The 23,032-nt window shown below is 37.5% G+C and overlaps 1 protein-coding gene across 6 annotated transcripts in view; it reads left to right on the top strand.

The window, feature by feature from the left end:
* Positions 1–3,293: 3,293 nt before the first annotated feature.
* Positions 3,294–23,032, top strand: part of LOC128865126 (ethanolaminephosphotransferase 1) — a 49,667-nt gene continuing 29,928 nt past the window's right edge. For 2 of the 6 annotated variants that reach the window (XM_054105133.1, XM_054105128.1), the window contains exons 1-2: positions 4,145–4,401; positions 12,692–12,944. In XM_054105133.1, the coding sequence (XP_053961108.1) occupies positions 12,888–12,944 (57 nt within the window). In that variant the 5' untranslated portion in view covers positions 4,145–4,401; positions 12,692–12,887. The other 4 variants (XM_054105131.1, XM_054105130.1, XM_054105132.1 and 1 more) reach the window with 4 other exon arrangements.

Raw genomic sequence — 23,032 nt, 5'->3', positions numbered from 1 at the left:
ATAGCTTTTCTCATTTATAAAAAAAATTATAGCCTACGCAATTCGGGTGATTACTTTTGCGCCAATATTTAAATTATGAAATGACTACTAATCTAATTTAACACCTCCGGCGTTTCTGTATTCCCTTGAATTGAATTTTAAGGCGCAAAACAATGCATCATCATTTGAATGTTATTGAATTCAATTACTAAAGTGCTGATAGTTCCGGCTTAGAAAATACTACAATTTATTGATTGGAAAGCAAGGAGCAACAACAGTTTATGAGGCAACAACAAGTGATAGCATGGGGAAAATTAACCTTGGAGAAGTTTGAGCTGTGTGCAAAGTAGTGCGAAACTAGTCCTCCGAGGAATGAAATGTCTATAATTACTCTGCAAAAATTTGTCCGGCTAGTCACTAAAAAGAGTATTCTAGGATTAGTGCAATGGGGTATTGCGAATTGGGTTAATGCGATAATTTCGTATCTCTATCTCGAAGTTTGAAAGTAATAAGGCTGAGAACAAACCTCAATAGCCACTGCACTCAGAGAAGGTGGCGCTGGCATAATGTGAAGGCTACCGCTTTATATTCTGAAGATTCTGATTCGAGCGCACTTTAAGGTATGTACAGTTTTCAAATCAAATATAAAGTTACTTGTAACTCTCTTCATAGAATATGCCCAAACAAAAGGGAACAGTCCATTCCATTAAAAGTGGCAGTTGTCGCATGTTCCTTTGCGACATATCCAGGACAAATCGCAATTTTGCAGGGTATCTACTTTAATTTTATGATTTATTCGGGTACTGTCGCAAATAACGATCTAAAACATTTTCACATACATATGTACATGCATGAATATATTATTCGTGACACTTTTCGGCTATGAAACGAATCAATAGCCTGCTACATCTGGCCCTGTAGAGCCCTTGTGATGCTAATGTCTCAAGACTGGCTTTGTATAAGTTTGAATAAAACTTGTGAAATGTAGAAGCATCGAATTCATGAGTCAGTCGCCGCACAGTTTTGATTTGACAACCAAGGATTTCTTTTTGTTTATTTGTTTTCCGGGCCCATGATATATTTAAAAACCGTGTTTTTTGGAAGTGTTTTAAGTGGATTGGAATATTCCTAAGGCAAATTGTTGAAAAATATGCAGTATATTTCGAAGAACTATAAAATAGGTGGCCACAACTTAAATTTAAGACCTTTTGGTTCATCTGAACGACGGTTAAACTTCACTTCCACTTTTTTTCTAATGTGGCAGTTGAAATTATTTTCATCGATTGAAAGGCTAAGTGTGGCCATCTCAAGATGACTTAGTTGCGCTTCAGCATGAAAGCAACTCAATTTACTGCAGGGTTTATGCATCTACATATATCAAAAAATGAGCAGTGTTTATTTATTTATTATATACGTACAGGTTGGCCCAAATACACGCATCTTTTCGAATCATAAATTATTTTAGCCTGAAAGCTTTTTATATAAAACATTTTGAGTTCAGTGAGTGTCGTACTATATCGGACCGAAATTAATCGCTCTATACTTGAACAACATTAGAAAATAGCGCAAATTGACTTTATGTTTAGGACTATTTTTAACTTGCAAGCTTATCTCTGAAATGAATGCTGTTTTCCGTTACTTGTGGGCGTATTTAGAAAAACTTTTTGAAACGAAATTGCCATATCTAGAGATCAGAAATCTCAACGAGAAGGGAAATCGGGGAAGAAAGTCTGAAATTGCAGATCTTAGAGCGGTGGCATCAGTGGCTCATTGTTTCACTTTATTTATTTATTTTTTTCTAAAATGTTCTTGGCCCAATTTTGAATGTAAAAGAGTGAAAGTGTGACTTTTTGCGGACTGAAATTGAAGATATGAAAATGAATGATCTTTCGGTGGAACAAGCGCTCTTTTGCACACTACGTTCAGTTATTGCGTTATTGCACGTCTTGGGGATGCCAAATCATCATCGGTTTCTGTTTCTTACATCGCAGCATTGGACCTCAATAGAACACCTTCATTTGGTTCTGTTTTTGTAAAGCTTAACTCCGTTCAAAGTCTTTCCAGATGCTTCAACTTTGGACGGCCAGCCTTGCGAGCAACTTGCGGGTTCTAATTCAGGACTTGACGACAGATTTCAGTTGCGTTCCTACGAAGCATGGATTGGAAAACCTCCACTTGCTCAGGTTTATCAAATTTTGTCCACCGATAGGGTTGAATTTTGCATCTCTCTTACAGATCATCTTAACTTATGGCGTTGAGCCACCAGAACTTTAATATCCTGCGTAAGCAGGCTTTGAATTTTGTTTGCCATTCAATTGTTTGTGAGCCAGGTTTCCGATCGACCCAAGAGCACAGATAAGACATTAGGCTTAGAAATTGTGGCTTCGATCAAGTGGTTGTGGTTAAGGATCGATTTCACAAACCAACAGAAACCGTCAGAAAAGTTTTTGACTACGGAATCAGCTTAGAGGACCGACCGTATGAATGGAATCATGTTCTACAAAACAAAATTATATAAATATTTATTATTATTATTATAATTTGTTTTTTTTTTTTTTGGTGGGTGAGGTAGGGTTCAAGATGCCTTCGCACTTACAGCGACCGTTGTATACTGCGTCGAGTGGTGTGGCCACTGAAACAATCTGTCCTTCTCTTCTGGGGAGATTTCCTTCGCGGGACTACTTTATGCATTACTTTGGGCGGAACCAGACGTACATCCGAAATATGCCTTAAACCTATTTTTCACCATTCCAGTTATCTTCGCGTTCAAGCATCTTGCCGATTACATTGGTCGGCGCGATGTCGCCAAACTGCTCCTTCAGAGCATCTCTTTCCACGCGTTATCTGGCGCAATTAAAGAACCTGTTTTCAGCGCTATTGTTCGGTGCTTCGCAGTACATGCACCTGGGGCAACTTAGGAATAAACTATAATATTTATTATTAAAGCATAAAATATTTATATAAATTAAGTTTTCCTCTCTTTATTTAACTTTCGAAAGGATAGATGTATTAGGACCATCCTGTACATACATTTATTTGCTTCACGTACTTATTTGTAATTTGTACGAATGACCGCATCCTGCACTACCTGCTAAGGACTTTCTTCATTTTATTTAACTTTTAAAAGAATGCATGCACAAGTTTGGACAACCCTGTATATATCTGCACATACATATTTACTTATACATAGATAATCCTTTTGTGGTTGTAATACGTGAGAGTGTTTGCCTTTACAGCATCCTTCATCGCCTGATAACCTCAGTAGAACAGTAGTCCCCTAGTGTCGGTACAATAGTGAAATAATTCAAAAGCAGAAAAAATAATAGCAGCAAATACAAAACTTTAAAACAGCAAGACAATTTCATTGATAAGGCTTTCCTATTGAGTTCGTGCTTACAGGAAATTTTGCTGAGAATACAGGCCGGTAAGATTGTGCAGTAAAATGCCGCATTGAGGCAATAACAACAACCCCAAAAAGCTGAAAATCACGCGATGGAGAGCAAAGTCGTTAAAGAAGAGAGTGAAAAAATTGGCTGCTTTGAAAAGTGACAGTAGTAAAGTGGCGACTGCAGACACAATAGCAGCAGCAGAGGTGTAACATATAACGTGACTGCAACCCTGTAGCCGGCATAAGCAAATAGATATGTGTATGTGTATGTATGTTACTTAATGGGGAGGGAAACAAATACAAAATAAATAATAGTAGGCACTAATGCTAGTGGAAGCAAGAGTTCAATGATAACAAAAAAGAGAATAACTAATCAACATACAACATTTATATTCAAGAATATATACATGCATACATAAGTACATATGTATATATTTGTGCAAAACAACAGCTAACTTGTAAAAGCACAATATGTTCGCGCGTACGACGCTATCATTATTGTTGCCCACAAACGTCAACGCCGTCGTCGCGGCATGGCTCAACATACATACAACTATACACTATACTATAAAATATTCTGATGTGGCCTAGGCTGAGTGCGGCCGGGTACTTCATGTAGAGCCAACCAGTCGTTGATACGTACACACATCCATACATCCATACATACGTACCATATGTAGGAATAATCGAATCCCAAAGCTATAGCCCGTTTGCTGCTGCTGCTTCTGCTTCTGCATTTGTTTTTTGCTTTTACTCTTGCCTTTGTTCGCGTCTGGCAATTGCCATTCAGTCTTGAGCAAAGCCGCGAGGCGTAAATGTCGGTCCCCTAGTCGTAGGTAGTAGTCGTCTTCTTTCGGTTTCAATTGTCATTGTTGCAGCAAAACGTGGAGTTACTATCCTTTCGTATCTGACGTCTCACCTTCAACTCTCCTGCGCCGTTCTCTTGCATGCCATATTTTGCCATAACCGGTCGAATCGTTTGACTACTGGCGTGCACAAGGACAGGCGACAGTAAAGGAGGTGCCAACTCGCCGGTAAACTAAACTTAGAGAACAGTCAAGTCAATTACATAAATAGAAATAAGAAAATTAAATCCTTGTTTCTCAATTTAATTAAATAAGTGCATTAAAGTGAATATTGCGGAAGAGTGAAGGAAACATTGACTTAGTATCAATTTAAATAACTAATGTGGAGAGATTAAATCGCATATGCATGCAAATATGTACATATGTATGTTTGTGCCTAAGACTGAATTTTTTATCCGAAGTGTAGTCTTAAGTTTGTCACTGTGTTGTGTGTTCACATGTGTTTCTACAGTACCCATATAATCGGCCGAGTCAAACTCATGGACATATGTATATATGTACCACATAAAACATACCTCTTTATATGCATACATACATACATATGTATGTAGTTGCTTGTGAATGCGCCATGTGCAATACTCAGCTGACATTGCTGCTGCTGTTGTGATTGTTCTTGTGTTTCTGTTCTCAGTTGTTACTACTGGCGGTGTTGTTATTGTGTCAACAGACTGAGAAGAAGTACAGTGGTGGCGTAGAGAAAAACTACCAATGCGAAAACGTATTTACGCTCCAAAGTTTATATAAGCTCATATGTGCGTACAGCGGTTCTAGCGGTAATCTTCATCAAAAGTTCACATAACTACTGAACTACTGAACTAGTTTCTGGTTTGAAACGGGATAGAGAAGCGAAACGGCTTTTTTCGAAATCAATAAACATAATCTAGTGTGTCATATAAGTACGTATGCAAATCAATATACGTTTAGTTGTATCTGCCTGTGTATATGAATCTGTGAATGTTTTTAAGTTTATTTGGATTTCTGTATGGCGCTAGTTTGTAGATGTGTAAAAATCGAATTTATAGTCGGATGTAGCTCATGTTAAGAATCGGGTTTGGTTCCATGACAAGAGATACATACATATGTTGCCGCTAGGGTTGAAATATTTCTAAACAAAATTTTGAGAAAGGTGTGTTCTGTGGCATCCCATGCAATGGCTTTGCCAGCCTTCTGAAAAGCCAGAATTGGCGTGTGTTTAATTTGGAGTTATGCTTCCCTATCGTTGCAGGGGAAAGTAGTTCAGTCTTTATAAAACTAACTTACCTACCAATGATTCCAAGCCTAAAAGGTAGCCCTAGAAATGATAACCTTTATTGAGTTGCCCTTTTGATATCTTACTGTACTGGCACATACATATACATATATATCATACATTTTTTCACAAACTCTAGAGGTACTCATACCAAACTCGTTGCTTTTCTACTCATAAATAGTAATTTTTCAATAGCTTTTATTTCGCTCTTATATAAAAAGTGTTGAGCATTGGAAGAGTTCCAAATGAATGTAAATCTGCCATATTGATCGGCAGTTAGACTTCATCCAAACAAGAAGTTAGTGCGAGGATCCACGCAGGAATCGTTTTCGTTATACAAGGCTTTAGGCTCCTCGTTTCTTTCGAAGCTGCAGCTCTATAAAACAATAATTAGATCTTGCATTACTTATGCTTCTGAAACATGGTAGATGCGTAAGGCGGATGAAGAAAAGCTTAACATATTTGGGCGAGTCACATCCTTGAACCGGTGCAGATACATCACATTAACTATCGCCTACTTTACAAAGATGAATGCCTAACTGAACTAAACGACTTCCAAATCACCGACTACATCAAGCTGCAGCGTCTTAAGAGATGGACCCAAATTAAATTGCAAAAAAGGTTTAAAATAGTAAGCTGTATGTGCTTTATAAAAGGGGTTGCCCAAGGAAAACATAGAAACACAGTCGGTGACGATGCCAAGATGTTTGAACTTGAACTTCATTTTGGAAAATGTTTGCAAAGGATCGAGTATAAGAATCTATAGTGAAATACACTTTAAATGCCTTTATGGTATCAGTTAGGCTGCAAACGGCTGTTCGCAAAATTTTCTACTATTTATTTAAAAGCACCGCCTAAAAAACCATCTGCCGTTAGAAGGAGGAGTTCGCCCAAACACCCAGCAAAGGGTGTAAATGCGAGAATCATTTGAAAAGTCCATGTAAAGCCAGAGAGATGGCACTACTGGCGCGTATCGAAGTTAGGTTTAGTAAGTAGCATCTCTTGGAAGAACCTACACCAAGTTCTAGCCAAATCGGTATATTCCTCAGCAGCTCACGCCTCAGCAGTTGTAGTCGCAAAGTCAATGGAAATATGATTCCAACCCGTTTCATATCCCTCCTATTATCTAGACTTTCGGACTATTATTTGATCTCAAATTTGAAGAATTGATTGGCGAAAAAGAGGTTAAATTCGAACGAGTAGGTGATTGCAGAAACGATTGGCTATTTATCAGATTTGGTCCTAGCCACTTGAACAGAAACGAGAACACCGTTGGTCGAAGTGGATAAGCCTAAAAGGAGATTTTGCCGAAAAATTAACAAAAAATGTTGCCTTTTTTGGCGCGAACTTTTTAAACCATCCACGTATATATATATGTATGTATGTATACGTATATAATCACCTACATCCTTTCGAGTGGTACACTTGTCTACGCAAGAATGTTACGAAAATTACTAATATAGTAATGCATTTACAACCGATTTTCTTCATCCTTCCCCTATAATTTTGTTTTGTTTTAACTTAATAACAGTTTTAGATAATTTTCCCACACGCTCCCTCTATATGCTCTTTGCCTCCCTAATCAAGAAGTCGAATTGACACCACACTTGCGTCCGCTACGTGGACTCTTCTTAAGTTTTTCCACAAAAACACAAATCAAGGTGGACTAATTAGTTCTTGAAATTGTGTTTTCATATAAAATTCATTAGCCCATTTTCCTATTTTATTTAAAAATTAATACGCTTTTAATCATATACAAATTTAATCCATCTACGTCGAGCACGACAAGTTTTATAAACTACATGATTTTCTTCCTTTATTTTCAATTTTTTCTTCAATTTTTTTCTGTAGACTCATTCAACTTTGTCTCTAATCGTATGACTTTGTTATAATTACTCAAACATTTGCTGGGCACAGATATTTATGTAAAGTTCATTTCCGCCCGATCTCTGTCACTTTTATATATTTCTTTCTCGCTTTATTCATTCCAATTTTCGCTCTTTAGTCACTAATTGAGTAATCTTAGCGTAGAAGAACGCCCCAGCTTTCCTTCAATAATCATTCTTTATGGAATAAGTCAGGCAGCTGTTATTAACACTTACTTTTTATGTAAATTATTATTTTTTTTCTTATATAAGAATTTCTTCACTCAACTTTTATAAATATTTGTTTTTATTTGTGACTGCGGAACAGAAAAAGTGCGTATTTCATAAAGGTAAGCACGAGGGATATTTCAGAGAGCGTATGCATAAGAAATTGTTGCTGTATGAGATGAAGTATAGTGATACCGAACTTTTTTTGAGCATAATGCATTCTCCACACTTCTTTGGAATACTTACCTGCATTCACAATTGCAAGTACGTTCAGATGGAGAAATCAAAATTAAGAGAATCAACCTCCTTTATGCAAATGTATAAAGGGTGGCTAGGTTTCAAGGGCCAGTGTTGCTTTTGAATAAAAAATAATTTTTTTAAGAAATTATTGTCATTTCTCTTTATTATGATAATATTGGTGTGGCTCAATTACGTATGAAATAAAATATCGGCCAAATGGCCGCCGCGGCCTCGGCGGCACATCTCCATCCGATGGTCTAAATTTTCGATGACGATAATTTTCGATAATTGAGGTTCTATGCCGTTAATGTGCCATTCTTTAGCTCTTGAATTGTTGCTGGCTTATCGACGTACACCTTTTCTTTCAAATAACCCCAAAGAAAGAAGTCCAACGGTGTCAAATCACATGATCTTGGCGGTTAATTGACATCGCCGCGACGTGAGATTATTCGGCCATCAAATTTTGCGCGCAAAAGAGCCATTGTTTCGTTAGCTGTGTGACAAGTGGCACCGTCCTGTTGAAACCACATATCGTCCACATCCATATCTTCCAATTCGTGCCGTAAAGAGTTCGTTATCATCTCACGATAGCAAATACTATTCACAGTAACTGCCTGACCATCCTCATTTTGGAAAAAATACCGCTCAATGATGCCGCCGGCCCATAAACCACACCAAACAGTCACTCTTTGTGGGTGCATTGGTTTTTCGGCAATCACTCTGGATTATCATTCTCCGAAATGCGGTAATTCTGCTTATTGACGAATCCACTGAGGTGAAAATGTGCCTAATCACTGAAGATGATTTTCTTCACGAAGTGCGCCATATGCATTTTGATTTAAACGCCCGTTTTCATAACTTTAACGCATTGCTCGATTGTGTATTTTTCCATGATTCAAATTGAGTTAGTCTGAAATTGAAAAGTATCGAATGAAATGCAGAAGAAGCTTGAAGTTTAGGTGTGGTTTACAGACGACATCGGCCCTTGACATTTAACCACCCTTTAGAAATCCAAATGTTCAGAGCATTGCAATTGAGCGTCTAACAGTATCGCAAGATATCTTGGAGAAAAACATTTTATCTCGCTCGTTTTATGGTACCTGCTCTATCACATGTATATGTTCAAGTTCAGAGCAGTGGCGGGAGCAAAACTGAAAACTACGAAATAGCGGAACAATCTCCATACCCGTTTAAATTTTCAGATTCTATAACACAGTTTTCAATTTCCTCTCTAACTCCACATACTTGGTACATAAATAGGAGTACATATATTTGCATACTGGTGCTCATTTTCTATTCTGAAGGTCAAGAATTCTCCATTTCAGATTGGAATAATATTGAATAAAATTTCTGAGTCGTATTGCATATGCCCTTTTTTATACTATAGATTTCACATAGTATGATTTTCTTCACATAAACGATATTGAGATAGGTCAATCGCAGGTGCACCTGCCCATGACAATTCTTCAGCAAAAGTAGGCTCAATATATTCAAGCGATACAGTTATGATTTAAAATCGCCAATAATTCACTATACTCCATAATACTCCATAATAATCGTTCGTAGAATTTGTACCCTGGTTAGCAACACCTATCAAAAGCAATTGTATGTGGAGAAAAACGCTCTGCGATGTGGCTGGCGATACTAAGTTAGTCGTAAATCACAGGCGATTTGCTGAAAGTAGATTTTATGTGTTTTAAAAGTTAGTTAGGCGTAGGAAGCGTAAAAGTATACACAGTAAAGTAAAAAGTTAGTTGACAAAAGTATCAAAGTCAACAGCTAAATTCGGAGGCATGTATGTGTAAATGTGTGTGAATACTTGTAGATTAAGAGCATATTTCGGAGCGGTTAATAAATATTTTACTTAGTCTGCGTGCTTTGCAAATGATAATATAACACATGGGCTGAAAAGTCCAAAGATTTTTTTTTCAAAATTAGCTTTATACATCAACGTAATTTCCTTCAAAGAACAACGCAATCTTTCCAGCGCCGCTCTAACATTTCAATGGCACTCTTGTAAAACGATTTATCTTTTGCCTCAAAATAGGCATCAGTTTGAGCTCCTCATTCGAGAGAAATTTCTTACTGTGGCGAGCATTTTTTTGGTCTGTGGGCAGCCACTTAGTCGCTGGGAGAAAAATTTGGCGAATAGAGGGAATGTGGGAGCAATTCAAAGTTTAATTTATGCAGATTTGCCAATGTTTTGTTTGACTTGTAACAGTGCGTTGTCTTGATGAAACCAAGGTTAGGTTAGGTTAGGTTAAAGCGGTTTTCCTGTGGGACACACTCAGGCACATAACCCATTGTGATGCCGCGTGGAAAGCTTTTCCCCATCCCTCCTAAAACCAGTGTATGTTTTTCAAAAATTTTAGAATATCCCTGATTTCTGCAGAACTAAGATCTTCCAATCCTTTGAAAAATTGTCTACCTATAATGCGGTGAATCCGCGACTGGATAGAGCAGGACAATGGCACAGAAGGTGCGAAATTGTCTATTCCTCTTCCACATCTAGACAACTTCTGTGTGCTTGCACATCCATCCTTTGGGCGTGCCTACCTATTAGGCAGTGCCCCGTTATAACGGAAATCAGTGTGTAGGACTGTGATTATTATGGGTTAGCAGAGATTTTGTGCGTTTACCATTGAGAGTCAGCCACAGTTGTAGGGCGATTTTTCACGTGGTTTCATTACGCCATCTTTCGTTCGCTGTTCTTACGCTTTCCTCAAGGATAAGTAGTTTACATGTTTGTAAGAGTATGCCTATGTCATTGTCTAAGTACTCATCGGTCAATTTGGTGCCGAGTCTCGCTAGCTCATAGGCTCTGCATTAACACTCAATGTCGCGATGGGCAGGAATCCATGTTACCCTTAGGCGAAATTACTTAGACATCTCGTTAAGAAATGAGCGGCATTTTATGGGTATCTTGGAGGTTTTCGACTGTTTTGTGAGGGGTTTTATCGCCGCCTGATGAAACAAAAGAGTGAGCAAACGCGGCACCCACTTTCAACAGAGCTTCTCAAAGTCAAATGCTCATACATAATAAAGCCAGTGCGTTTTTTGATATCTTTACGATGTCAGCTAACTTACGAAATTTCACTTTTCGATCATTCAAAACGATTTTGGGGATTTTTTTGATGTTTTCTGGCGTTACCGCCACATTTGGACGCCCACTGTTTGAAGTCAGCAAACCATAGTTTTATTGTTTGTTTCTGATGGAGCAGAGTCCACATAACACTTTCCAAGTGTGAAACTAAAACACGAAATTCTTTTTGATCCATTTTTGAAAATAACAAAAGTAGCGCCACTCTTAGCTCAATCACTCACGAACTAATGATTCGAATATAATTAAATTTTAGCAGCTGTCTTTTTAAGGTTAGTACCAACTAAAAAAGAGGTGAATGCATAAAACTAGTACCTTCTATGTGTTGTGCCCAGGACTTTTCAGTCCATGTATTCTAAAAAACTGGCGTTGAAGTTTTAGGCCGCGTTTCCCATTGAATTTTTGGTATACTCGTATATCTTGGAGCTAGAGGGGATCCACAGTTTTATATGTATAGGTATGCACGCTTTCGAAAATGAGCAGCTGGGTTTTAAGTGAAATTATGTCATGTCAGAGGTGCACTCTGAGCCTGGTTATTATCCCTCGCTAGTACAATAGAAACAACTTAATTTAATATGTGCACGAAATGTTCAAAAAATCGGCCTTGCATAACAACACTTAGACTAAGCCACAAATGAGCACCCGCACGGCTATGCCCGGTGGCCTGAGCAGATGAACTGATAAAAAGACTGCAGAGTGGAAAATAAACAGTAATAAAAATAGCAACTGTAATCGCGGCAATAAGTAGTAAAAGTTGATTATCTGGTAGCTGGGCTGACTATTAGGCCACTTGCACACACGTACATACATATATGCACATACACACCAACATTTGTCGCACCAAGGTATGACACACTGCTTTGTCGTTCCCCTGAACTACATTCCCCTGTTACTACATTTCTACATATTTCTACACTCATTTAATTGTATGTGTTGGTGATAGCCGGTCAGTGGTGCTGCGTGTAATCTGGGCGTTTTATGACTTTTGCATTGACGCGTGGAAAATTGGTAATTAAATCAAATGAAATGAAGAATCTCCAATGAAATCAATGAGCGATTGCGATTTCTCTCAACACTTGCTGAGTAAATGTGGGTGGGTGGGTGGTTGGATGCGCTCTTGTGTGTGACTGTGTGTGTTAGTGAGCGAGCTTATTACGTTGCTTTCATTCAAAGGACTCCTTTTACGCTGGCCACCAGCGGGTGGTTGCTGTCAGCAGGTTGTTGTAATTGTGAACAATTTCTGCTGATGACGGACGTCATGACACGCCGTGAAATTAAATATATATGTACATAATTTTTTTAACGCTTGAAACTGGCAATAAACGTAGCTGCGTGAACAACGTACGAAAAAGCAGAACAATAATAAAAGCAACAACAAAAACAGTGTCGCACAACTGTGAGCAGTTGACAAAAGTGTGAAAAAGTGGGGAAATTAAAAAAGTGTGAACAAAAAAATACTATTAACATATACATATGCGCTTACCATACGCATGTGTGTGTGTGTGTAACAAGCAGCGTGTGAATTTACGCGAACAAAACAACAACAACAATAACGATAGTTTAATTAATGAGTGGAAATTGTGCAGCGTCGTAGTAAATTTTGCAAGTAAAAGCTATTGCAACTGCATGTTGCAAGTGTATATGACAAACTGTTACACCCACAACATACCGATTAAAGAGCAGTGGAAATCAATAATAAAAATAAATTGTATCCAAATTAAGCCAAGCGTTAGTGATTAATTACCTTTAATCGAAAGTTGTTTTTTTTAATTCCAGTTTAATGAAGTGTATGAAATGAAGTAAATACTTTTACGCGTCTTCGTCTAATAGCTTAGAAAATTTAACCGCGTCAACCCCAGCATTCCAAGCCAACATTCCGTTGTGAAAAGTATTCGAGCGCGCAAGCTTCAGTACCAGAATCCTTCTTTCCTGCATTCAACGCTGCCTTGGCGCTACTAAGAAACATTCCACAATGTTTGGCATTAAATATTTAACAGAGGCCCATTTGAAGGGCTTCGAACGTTATAAGGTAAGTTAAATTAGTAGTCCATAATGAATTGCTCTATCCAAAAAAATTTTGAAAACCTAAAAAAAATTCACGGAATTTATATACCTATAATTGGCGCTTACACCCTTTATTGAGTGTTTGACCGAGCTGCTCCTCCAATTTTTTATATATGTCTTGATGTTGTTCCACAAATGGAGGGCCTTTAGTTTTAAGCCGACTCCGAACGGTAGACAGTTTTTTATGCCAAGTTTTTTTCTTGGCAGGCATTCACTCGACGACCGTGCGTCATCATTTGACGTTTCATACCCAGAGGTTCGAGCCCGGGCACCCGCCAACCATTCGGCCACGGCGGCCGATTTAAAAAGGTCAAATATTTCCAATATTAGGTTGACTTGGTTGACTTGCAGCCATGCATATACCGATTCGGTAGCCATACCAGATGGAGTTCATTAGTTATGAGTTTTGAAATAGTCCATGATGCCTGTTGCCTATTGCGTATTTAAGGACATATTTCCAACCTGCTGCTGAGCTGCCTTCCAATCCGTCAAACTTTGATACAACCAAATGTTTTAGGCGTATATAGAATACCGCAGGACATCCGCAAAGGAGATGCGCTACAGTTTCCCTTAAGCATTTCCTGGATTTCTCGCTGTCCGAGATTCCTCTCTTATAAACATACGCTGCTACTGGGCTATGTCTCGTTAGTACGCCTATCGTAGTTCTACGGGTGATTCATTTAGAGCTATCGGATTTTAAATTGAAATAAAACAGCGAAAATTCAAATTGATTGGGAAATCTCATTATTTTTGTGTAGAATCCTTTCAAATATTGGCCTTAACTGCGTCGTAATTCGGCCTGCCGTAAACACCAATTTTGAATGACTCGCTGCAAGGACTTCGGTCGGTATCTCGCGAATAACTTTAGTAATGTTGGCATCCAATGTCTCCTTCAAAGCTGGTTTATCCACAAAGCATTTAGATTTTACATACCTCCACAAATAAAAGTCCAAAGGTGTGTTATCACACGAATTTGTGGCCAATCCACTGGTTCGAGACGACAGATACATTGCTCACCGAAACAACGACGCAGTAAATCCATTGTGTCACGGGTTGTAAGGCAAGTAGTGCCATCTTGTTGAAACTATGTTGGAAATGTTGTATGTAGAGATCAGGGGCTTTGATTTCCGGCATTCGGTATTAAGCCTTGTCTTTAAAAAATATGGTTCCATGGTTGCTCTAGCCTTTAGGCCGCACAAAACGGTTGTTTTCAATGGATGTAATGGCTGTTCTTGAATCGCTTCCGGTTGCTCTTCAGCTCAAATACGGAAATTTTGCTTATTGGCGTAGCCATTAAGACGAAAATAGGTCTAATACCATAAGTTGGACTGAGCGCGCGATGAACACTTTTCACAGAGCGTCGATATTCGTAATACAATTTGTAAACGTTGTTGACGCGAAAGTGATGACATATCAATGAATCAATGAATATTAAGAGAATTATGTAGTTAGTTTGACAGTAGTCACGCGTTATCTCAGAGAATATGACAGAGAATACGGCAGCCGATTTCTGCCCGCTTGTTTCACACCTATTCACACACTCAGTCCACAGTCGTTCTTAAGATGGAAACGAAGTCATGAACAAAAGCTGTGTTGATTTTTTTCGTATATCACTAATACTTCTTCGTAAACGAACCACAGTCATGACTCCGATTACGTTAGCCAAGCAGCTGATTCTTTCATATTCGCTGAGAGCCGGTTAACGGTCTGACATTGGCCACACCTCCAAAAATCGGTTCAGCATGCCTAGTACCAGATACACAATTGAAAATTGTACTCAGTGACCTAGGTAAGGATAATTTATTCTCTGTTATTCAGGAAGTAGAGAAAAGGCAAAGAAGATCATACCGGAGCAATCTAACGGGTTTGTCGCAATTAAAATCAATGGGAGGTAGTTTTAGCCTAGAGCGATTTAAAACTTGGACGGAATTAAATAAGAATTATTTTGGAATTACACACGAACTCTAATAGACGGAACCAAATACAAAAGAGCTATCGAAAATTAATCGGAATCTGAAAGTTTTTAAAATAATAATTTGTTCTTCATACTATCTATCACAACTATATACTTATATTATGTTCTGGATCAATATTGAGGATTTTCTCTTGTTGTTTGGAATTTTAACTTACAATTACAAGGAGTGGCAATCAAATAGGAGATTATTTTTAAATCGGGAGTTAAATAGTTACTGAGTATGAGACTTGAATATATCCGAGACCAGTAAACAAAGTTCGCAGTAGGTGGAAAAGGTTGGTAAACGGCCTACGGTAAAATTCTGATTAGTCATACAGCCTCGAGTTCACTAAACATGGCTTAGCACTTTAACTACTAGTTTTTCCTTACGATTTTTATTTACCAATTCCATTCTAAGATGCTTCTTAATCTGTACTTCAAGTGCCCTAAAACCGACTCTTTATTATAGAAAAAATATTTTTAGAAATGTTGTGCTTGGACTTTGATTTTGTGTCACCACTTACATGCATTGCTTAGAATGATTATCAGTAAAATGTAAATAACAGCAGTCTTCCTACGCTGCAGCGCTGATAATGCAATCAACAAATAACAGTCAATGGCTACAACAATTGGCAATTAAATTTAAATTGCTTTATTGCTGAATTTGCATGAATGAAAATACAACAAGCAAATTAGTTGCATCAAAACGTCAAAGGCTGATGGATGAGTGGATTAGTGAGCTCAAAAATACTACATAACGTTTATATATACATACATACATCCATATGTACACAGTTGCAGAACATTCGCGCTCAAGTGTCGAAATCATAAGCTACATACATATATACATACATACATACACGACTTCTTTTTTTATTTGTATTTGTATTTGTTTTTATTTTTCTGGCTGCCAGCTTAATCTCTTGCAACCTTAGTATTGTTTTTCATACATTTATTTACCAAACACACACACACCTACATACAGACATGTATGCATAAAAATAGAATTCATAGATTTTCCAACAAATGGACGAATGAATAGTCAAAGTGATAACGCTCGTGTTTGATGGCTGCTTGTGCACGCTTCAAAACGCTTATCCGTTGATCTGTTCACCCATTCGCTAGCAAATGTCATTGACCACACACAAACACATGCCAGCAATCAGACAAATGTGTGTGGGCATGTACGTACTAAATATGTGTGCGTATGTAGTGATGGGCGTCACATGTCACACTTCCGTTTAGGAGCTGTTGAGTCGCCTAGTCGCCTAGTTTCTCACGTTTGCCGCCAATTGTGAAGGTGCTGTTTCTACTGATTTGCTTGCATGCACTGGCAAGACACTTGGACTTAATAGAACATTATTCTCTTTGTTTGGTCATTTGGATGCTTTTGAGTTTCTCGTTCGTGATTGCTTTAATGTGGATCACAGTGCCACAGCTGAAATTTGTTGAGCTGAATTTATGTGCAAATGATTGATTTTTCTTTCTGTTAAAAGCAGCAATTTCAGCGCATTTGTTTTTTTAATGATTGCTATTTTATAAGCCCCGACTTTCGTGCTGGTGTTCAACAAAGTCAAGTTATTTCCTACTTAGTATTTCCATCACCAGCAGGTACCGAATATGTTGAGTCCTTTCAGATCTGCCCCGTCTGAATCCAATCGCTTGACTTAAAATATAATAAAAATATATAAACAGATAACTGGAGCGCTGTTTACTGTGGGCCGTTTAATTTGTATAGAAACTATCATAGTTTTATCATTTACATGTTTTTATGCATTTGCTCCGATTAACCCACCAACTCAGTGTTCTGGCTTTACAGCTAGCAGTAACTCATTGCTTCACAGACTCGATAACTTGCACTTTAGTAGATATTCCAGCACAAACAATCGAGCACTGACTTAAAAAAATCTAAAATTTCTTCTGTTGCTGTGCAAGACTGAAAATGTGGAAGAGAAAATTACTTTACCCCACATCTATTAAATGTGCTTTAAAAGCTGACGAATCACTTTCTCCTCTTCTTATGCCGGCACTTTATGACTTAATCTTTCATTGTTAAGCCTCCAATCGTATCTTACTTTTTTGTGTTTTTTTCAGTTCGTAATTTACTTCAATAAAACTTGATTTGATATTTGTCGAACAATGGTGCCAAATTACTGGTACGATTGATGTTATAATACAGCATTCGATTTCTATTTACTTACTTAACTCGAGGCTTTTATAAATATAATTTTTGTGAAGCTAGAAATCCTACAAAAACGTGTTGCTTGTTAGGAATACTCGTAAGTGCATTAATAAGAATGTTCAATATTAGAAAAAAATGTATTTTCTGTGCAAGAAAATAAATATTATATTAAATTCCTTCATTCTCAAAGGCATCAAGCAAATCGGTCCGCTACATTCGCACATGCAAATGACGCGGTAAAATGAAAATAGGGCGGCCAAACTACAAAGTAGCAGCTGTTATTAAGGCAGTGATGATAACACAGCTATGTACGAGTATTAACAGTGAAACTCGCGATCCCTGGCTTATATTTTCAATTTAATACATAGAGTAGTTTTTTTAACATAATTTGGTAAGACAACAGGTTTTAACAATCAAATTTGCGGTCCCTAACTTACATTTCTATATTAACAGAGTTATTTAACATAATCTATAGAAAATGTAGCTGTAGGCTTAGGCTCGTTTGAAATTTTTGCATGGGGTAAATTTATGTGTTCTTTAACAGAATCACATATTTACATATTAGCAGAGACTGTAAGAGTAGCGGTCAAGGCTGATAGATTGCATTGGATTCTCTCCACCGTAAGTAACAGAGCAGATCCTCTGGTAGCAGTGTCCGTAGCTTCCCACTGCTTGCCAAAAGCTACAAAATGATAGCTTATGTTAAGATAGTGATGCGAAGACAGCTAGATTTTTACAATGAAACTGGCGGTCCCCAATTTAAATTTCTATTTTAACAGACTTTTTACACACTTTTTTAACATAATCTATTAGAAGATGTAGATGTGCGGTAATTATTTGAAATTTGTGCATGGAGTAAAATTATGTGTTCTTTAATAGAACGCAATTTTTATTAGCAGAGCATGTAAGAGTGAGTAACAGTCAAGGCTGATAGATTACGTGGCCGTAGCTTCCCTGTCCACCAAAAACTAAAACTATATAACGAACAGAACAGACAAGTAGGTACATACGTATAGTTTATTTAGAGAACTGATAAAATGTAATTTTGAAGGCTGACTTGAGTGCTTGATATAACTTGCACATTTTGGTATAGACATACTTATATAAATACGGGGTGTCGGCGACTGCGCTTATGAATAAAGTTTTTTTATACGAAGATGAGTAAGCAGGATGATTGCGCATTAGCTTCTTTCGTTTGTTGTGATTTGGTTGCTACAAATATTTTACTTTTAAGCTCTAATTTATGTTGATTACGCGCAATAAAAATATATACACCTGTGTTCAAATGAATAGAATTGACAAGTTTTACAAATTTTTTTGTGTTACTTCCGCATATGTGCTTTATATGGAAGAAAATTCTCAACGTCGTATGCAAAACAAAAACTCAATGAGATTATTCAGCTACTTCAAACTTTCACTTTATTACACCAAATCTAATGATCTCCATACCTCGAAATATTCTAAAAAATCTGAAGAAAAAATTGAAAATATTGATAACAGTTTTTTGAAATTCTGATTAAAAAGTTGGAAATGTTAATAAAGATTTTTTGAAAATGTTTACAGTTAGAATTACAGGCCTATATCGAAGCCCTCTAATATTTCTAAGTTACTCGAATGCATAGTTGAGGCTGAGATTTATTTCTCCGTTAAAAGTTTAGTTTGATCTAACCAACATGGTTTTGTCACGGGGCCTTCCACAGTTTCGAACCTTGTAGTTTTTAGTGAATACTGTATCTCAGCGTTTTCTTCTGGATGTCAAGTCGACTGCATCTACACAGATTTTGTCAAAGGATTCGATAAAGTTTCTCCTAAATTGCTGATTCATAAACTAGCTTGCCTAGGCTTTCACTCTATCTTTTTGCGATGGCATAAGTCGTATTTAAGGGGTTAATACGTCCAGCAGCTTCAAAACGCGTTAAAAGAAAAACTGTTTTTAGAAGGGATAACAAAAGAAATAAGTATAAACAATTTTATACATGGTTTATTAGTACTGAAACTTTATAAACAAATTTATTTTAATTTTTCATGACGAAAATTAATAGGACTATGAATAAGTTCGTGCGGTTTTACAACAGATGGCGTAACTTGATTATTATTCCATCGATCCACATTTCCAAACATTCATTGGAGAGCTACTGTCGTAAGGCACAAACGTCAGTATAAGTTTTTTATTTGAAGCGTAAACAACAATATTTTTACCACACTTGAAAATGTCGAATTTCGTGCCAAATAATGTGTTTTTGCGGGGAATTCTTCTTCATTATTTTAATATGAAGAAAAAAGCAGCCGAAAGTCATCGTATCTTGGTGGAAGTTTATGGTGAGCATGCTCTATCTGAGCGAACGTGCCAGAAGTGGTTTGCACGCTTTAAAAGTGGTGATTTTGGCTTGGAAGACGAAGAACGCGAGGGTGCGCCGCCAAAGTTCATGGATACCGAATTGGAGGAATTGCTCGATCAAGATCCGGCTCAAACGCAAGAAGAGGTTGCAAAAACTTTGGGAGTTGATCAATCAACCATTTCCAAACGTTTAAAAGCCATGGGAATGATCCGAAAGGTAGGCCATTGGGTGCCGTATGAATTGAAGCCAAGAGACGTTGAACGCCGTTTTATGGCATGCGAACAACTGCTTCAACGGCACAAAAGAAAGGGTTTTTTGCATCGAATTGTGACTGGCGATGAAAAGTGGGTCCATTACGACAATCCAAAACGTCGGGCAACGTATGGATACCCTGGCCATGCTTCAACATCGACGTCGGCGCAGAATATTCATGGCCTGAAGGTTATGCTGTGTATCTGGTGGGACCAGCTGGGTGTTGTGTATTATGAGCTACTGAAACCGAATGAAACGATTACGGGGGATGTCTACCGACGACAATTGATGCGTTTGAGCCGAGCACTGCGAGAAAAACGGCCGCAATACGCCGATAGACACGACAAAGTTATTTTGCAACATGACAATGCTCGGCCACATGTTGCACAAGTGGTCAAAACATACTTAGAAACGCTCAAATGGGATGTCCTACCCCACCCGCCGTATAGTCCAGACCTTGCGCCATCCGATTACTATCTCTTCCGATCGATGCAACATGGCCTGGCTGACCAGCACTTCCGTAATTACGATGAAGTCAAAAAATGGATCGATTCGTGGATTGCGGCAAAACCGACCGAATTTTTCACAAAGGGAATCCGTGAATTGCCAGAAAGATGGGAAAAAGTAGTAGTAAGCGATGGACAATATTTTGAATATTAAATTTGTAACCATTTTACGTCAATAAAGTTTCAAATTTCGAAAAAAACCGCACGAACTTATTCATAGTCCATTAGATATAAAAAAATCACGCGCCACAAAGTACAATGAAAAAAGTTTCTCCACGGTCTGCGTCATTTCTCATTGAAATGTTGATGAATCTGTAAAAAGTTAAAAAGCTTGTTGTAAAATAAAGTTGTAGTCTGTCGAGCCGGATTTTTGAATTTTAAAAAATTTTGCAATTTACGGCATTTTAAACAAAGTATACTTATTACGTCATAAATGTCACACTTTAATTATGTTTATACATTTTTTTAATAAAAGTATCAAAAATCAAATCTATAGAGAAACACTTTCGAATATTTAAAAAAAACCGCGTCAAAAAATATTAAAAAAGGTATGAGTTTTCATGCACACCGTCCGAAAAAAATAGTTTCGAGAAAAACGAGTTTAAAATTTGAGTTACAGGAGCGCGCGAACCGCTTTCTACCTAGTTAATGGTAGAATGTAGAAGCTATAATATTGGGAATTTCCGCATGAAAATTGCACTGTATATTCTTAAGGTACTAAAATAAATAATTGGCGCGTACACTTCTGTTAGGTGTTTGGCCGAGCTCCTCCTCCTATTTGTGGTGTGCGTCTTGATGTTGTTCCACAAATGGAGGCACCTACAGTTTCAAGCCGACTCCGAACGGCGGATATATTTTTTTTATGAGGAGCTTTTTCTTGGCAGAAATACACTCGGAGGTTTGCCATTGCCTACCGAGGGGCGACCGCTATTAGAAAAATGTTTTTATTAATTTTGCTTTCACCGAGATTTGAACCAACGACCTCTCTGTGAATTCCGAATGGTAAACACGCACCAACCCATTCGGTTACGGCGGCCGCTTTATATATACTATACTTTCGAAATATTGAAAAAACATCAATTTTTTGAAAATTCTGGACGTATGTAACCCATAAGTAAGTGTTATCTCTATTGATGGCGTGTCATAGAAACCCTTCCGTGCGATGGTCAGTATCGTTAGTTCGCTCCTGTTCGCATTGTTCACTAATGCTCAGTTTCTCTTATACCCTGATAACTTCAAAACTAACTTGTTAATACATACAGATGATATGTCGAATCTTCAAGCTGAGATTGACAGTCTTTATTCGTGGTGCTCTAGATCTCATCTTTGCTTAAATATTAAATATTAAAAATGCTTTCATGCCACTTACTCAAAATCGGGTTTTATTTATGAAAGCTCCTATAGTATTGCTAGCCATGTCCTCCAGACTGGTGGTCAAACAAAATACCTGGGTGGTATTTATGATACGAAATTTGCATCCGTGAAGCACATTAACTTTATCATTCCAAATTTGTATGCGATGCTTGGTTTCATTCGGCGGGATAGCTCGGAGCTCTCTGACCATACACATTAAAATGCTTTACACCTCTTTCGTACGCTCTCATCTTGAGTATGCCGCTATTATTTGGTGGCCGTATCATCAAATCTCAATCAATAGGATTGAGAAAGTTCAAAAGGTTTTTCTAAAATATGCTTAGCGGTCTTTATGATTTACCGAACCTCCTCCATCACATAAAGCTCGTTTACTGCTTTTAAATCTCAAACCTCTAGAAAGTAGAAGATCTGTTCTCTCTTTATATTTTGTATATGGCACTATAAAAGGAGATTTCGACTGTGCTGCCCTTCTGGAAAGAATAAACTTTAATGTTCCAAGAAGAGAACTTCGAAATTCCTACCCTTTTTATAGAAGTAATAACACAACAAATTATTCCCGAAACGCGTGATTGCTCGCGCTCTCAATGATCTCAACCGAATCTCATCTCTTATCGAGTTATGAAAAGAAATAAATACATTTTTGTGATTTGTTTAGAAAGTTTGGAGCTTTGAGTTTCATGGTTGTATATGTAAAAAATATGCTTAGAGCCAAAGGTTTCACTTAAAATGGGCCCATTAAATTGAGTATTCTTCAGGAGTTCAAAAAATTGGAGATCGAAAAAATTTTTGGTTATTTACAATATTTCTTAAGCCTTCGAAAAACGACTAAAAGTAAATAAATAAACATCGCATTGCAAATAATGCAAGTTTAGGCCGAGTTTCTTCTTCCATGGGTCATTATTTTTTATTTCTTTGCCACGCCTTTGAATCACAGAAAACTTTTATAAGAGCATTTTCATAACAGTGAATCACTCATTGGTTTGTTCTTGCCGGTCGATCGGCGACCGACCTTGAAAAAATCGCTTAACACCTGCCGCATAAACGCGATAATTTGAACCTAATGCAATTCAAGTACTACTAACTAGTGACTTATTTATATAAAATAGTACTGTTATCTAGTGATATTCCCACATACATTTCATTTATTTACTTTTTTGTTTGCGTGACTATCCGTTTGAAGTGCCTGAGTAGAACGAATAGCTTAATAGCGAATAGCATAAAATTGTGAAATAATTGTTCGAAACCCGCTGTGATGTGCGTGCTTGCTAGCTCCACCCAATTGTCTCTGCCATCCTATGAATTTATTAGCGCTGATGTACTGACAAATTGACTTTCATGCATATAAAGCTCCCCTTGCAATATTTATTACGCAGTCGATAATATTTCTGAAATAAAAAAACTTTTTTTCCTTTAATGCCTGATGATAAAGCGGATTTTCGTGATCTA

This window comes from Anastrepha ludens, chromosome 5 (genome assembly GCF_028408465.1).
Source record: "Anastrepha ludens isolate Willacy chromosome 5, idAnaLude1.1, whole genome shotgun sequence".
Classification (NCBI taxonomy): domain Eukaryota; kingdom Metazoa; phylum Arthropoda; class Insecta; order Diptera; family Tephritidae; genus Anastrepha; species Anastrepha ludens.
This window is presented reverse-complemented; position numbering and strand designations above follow the sequence as displayed.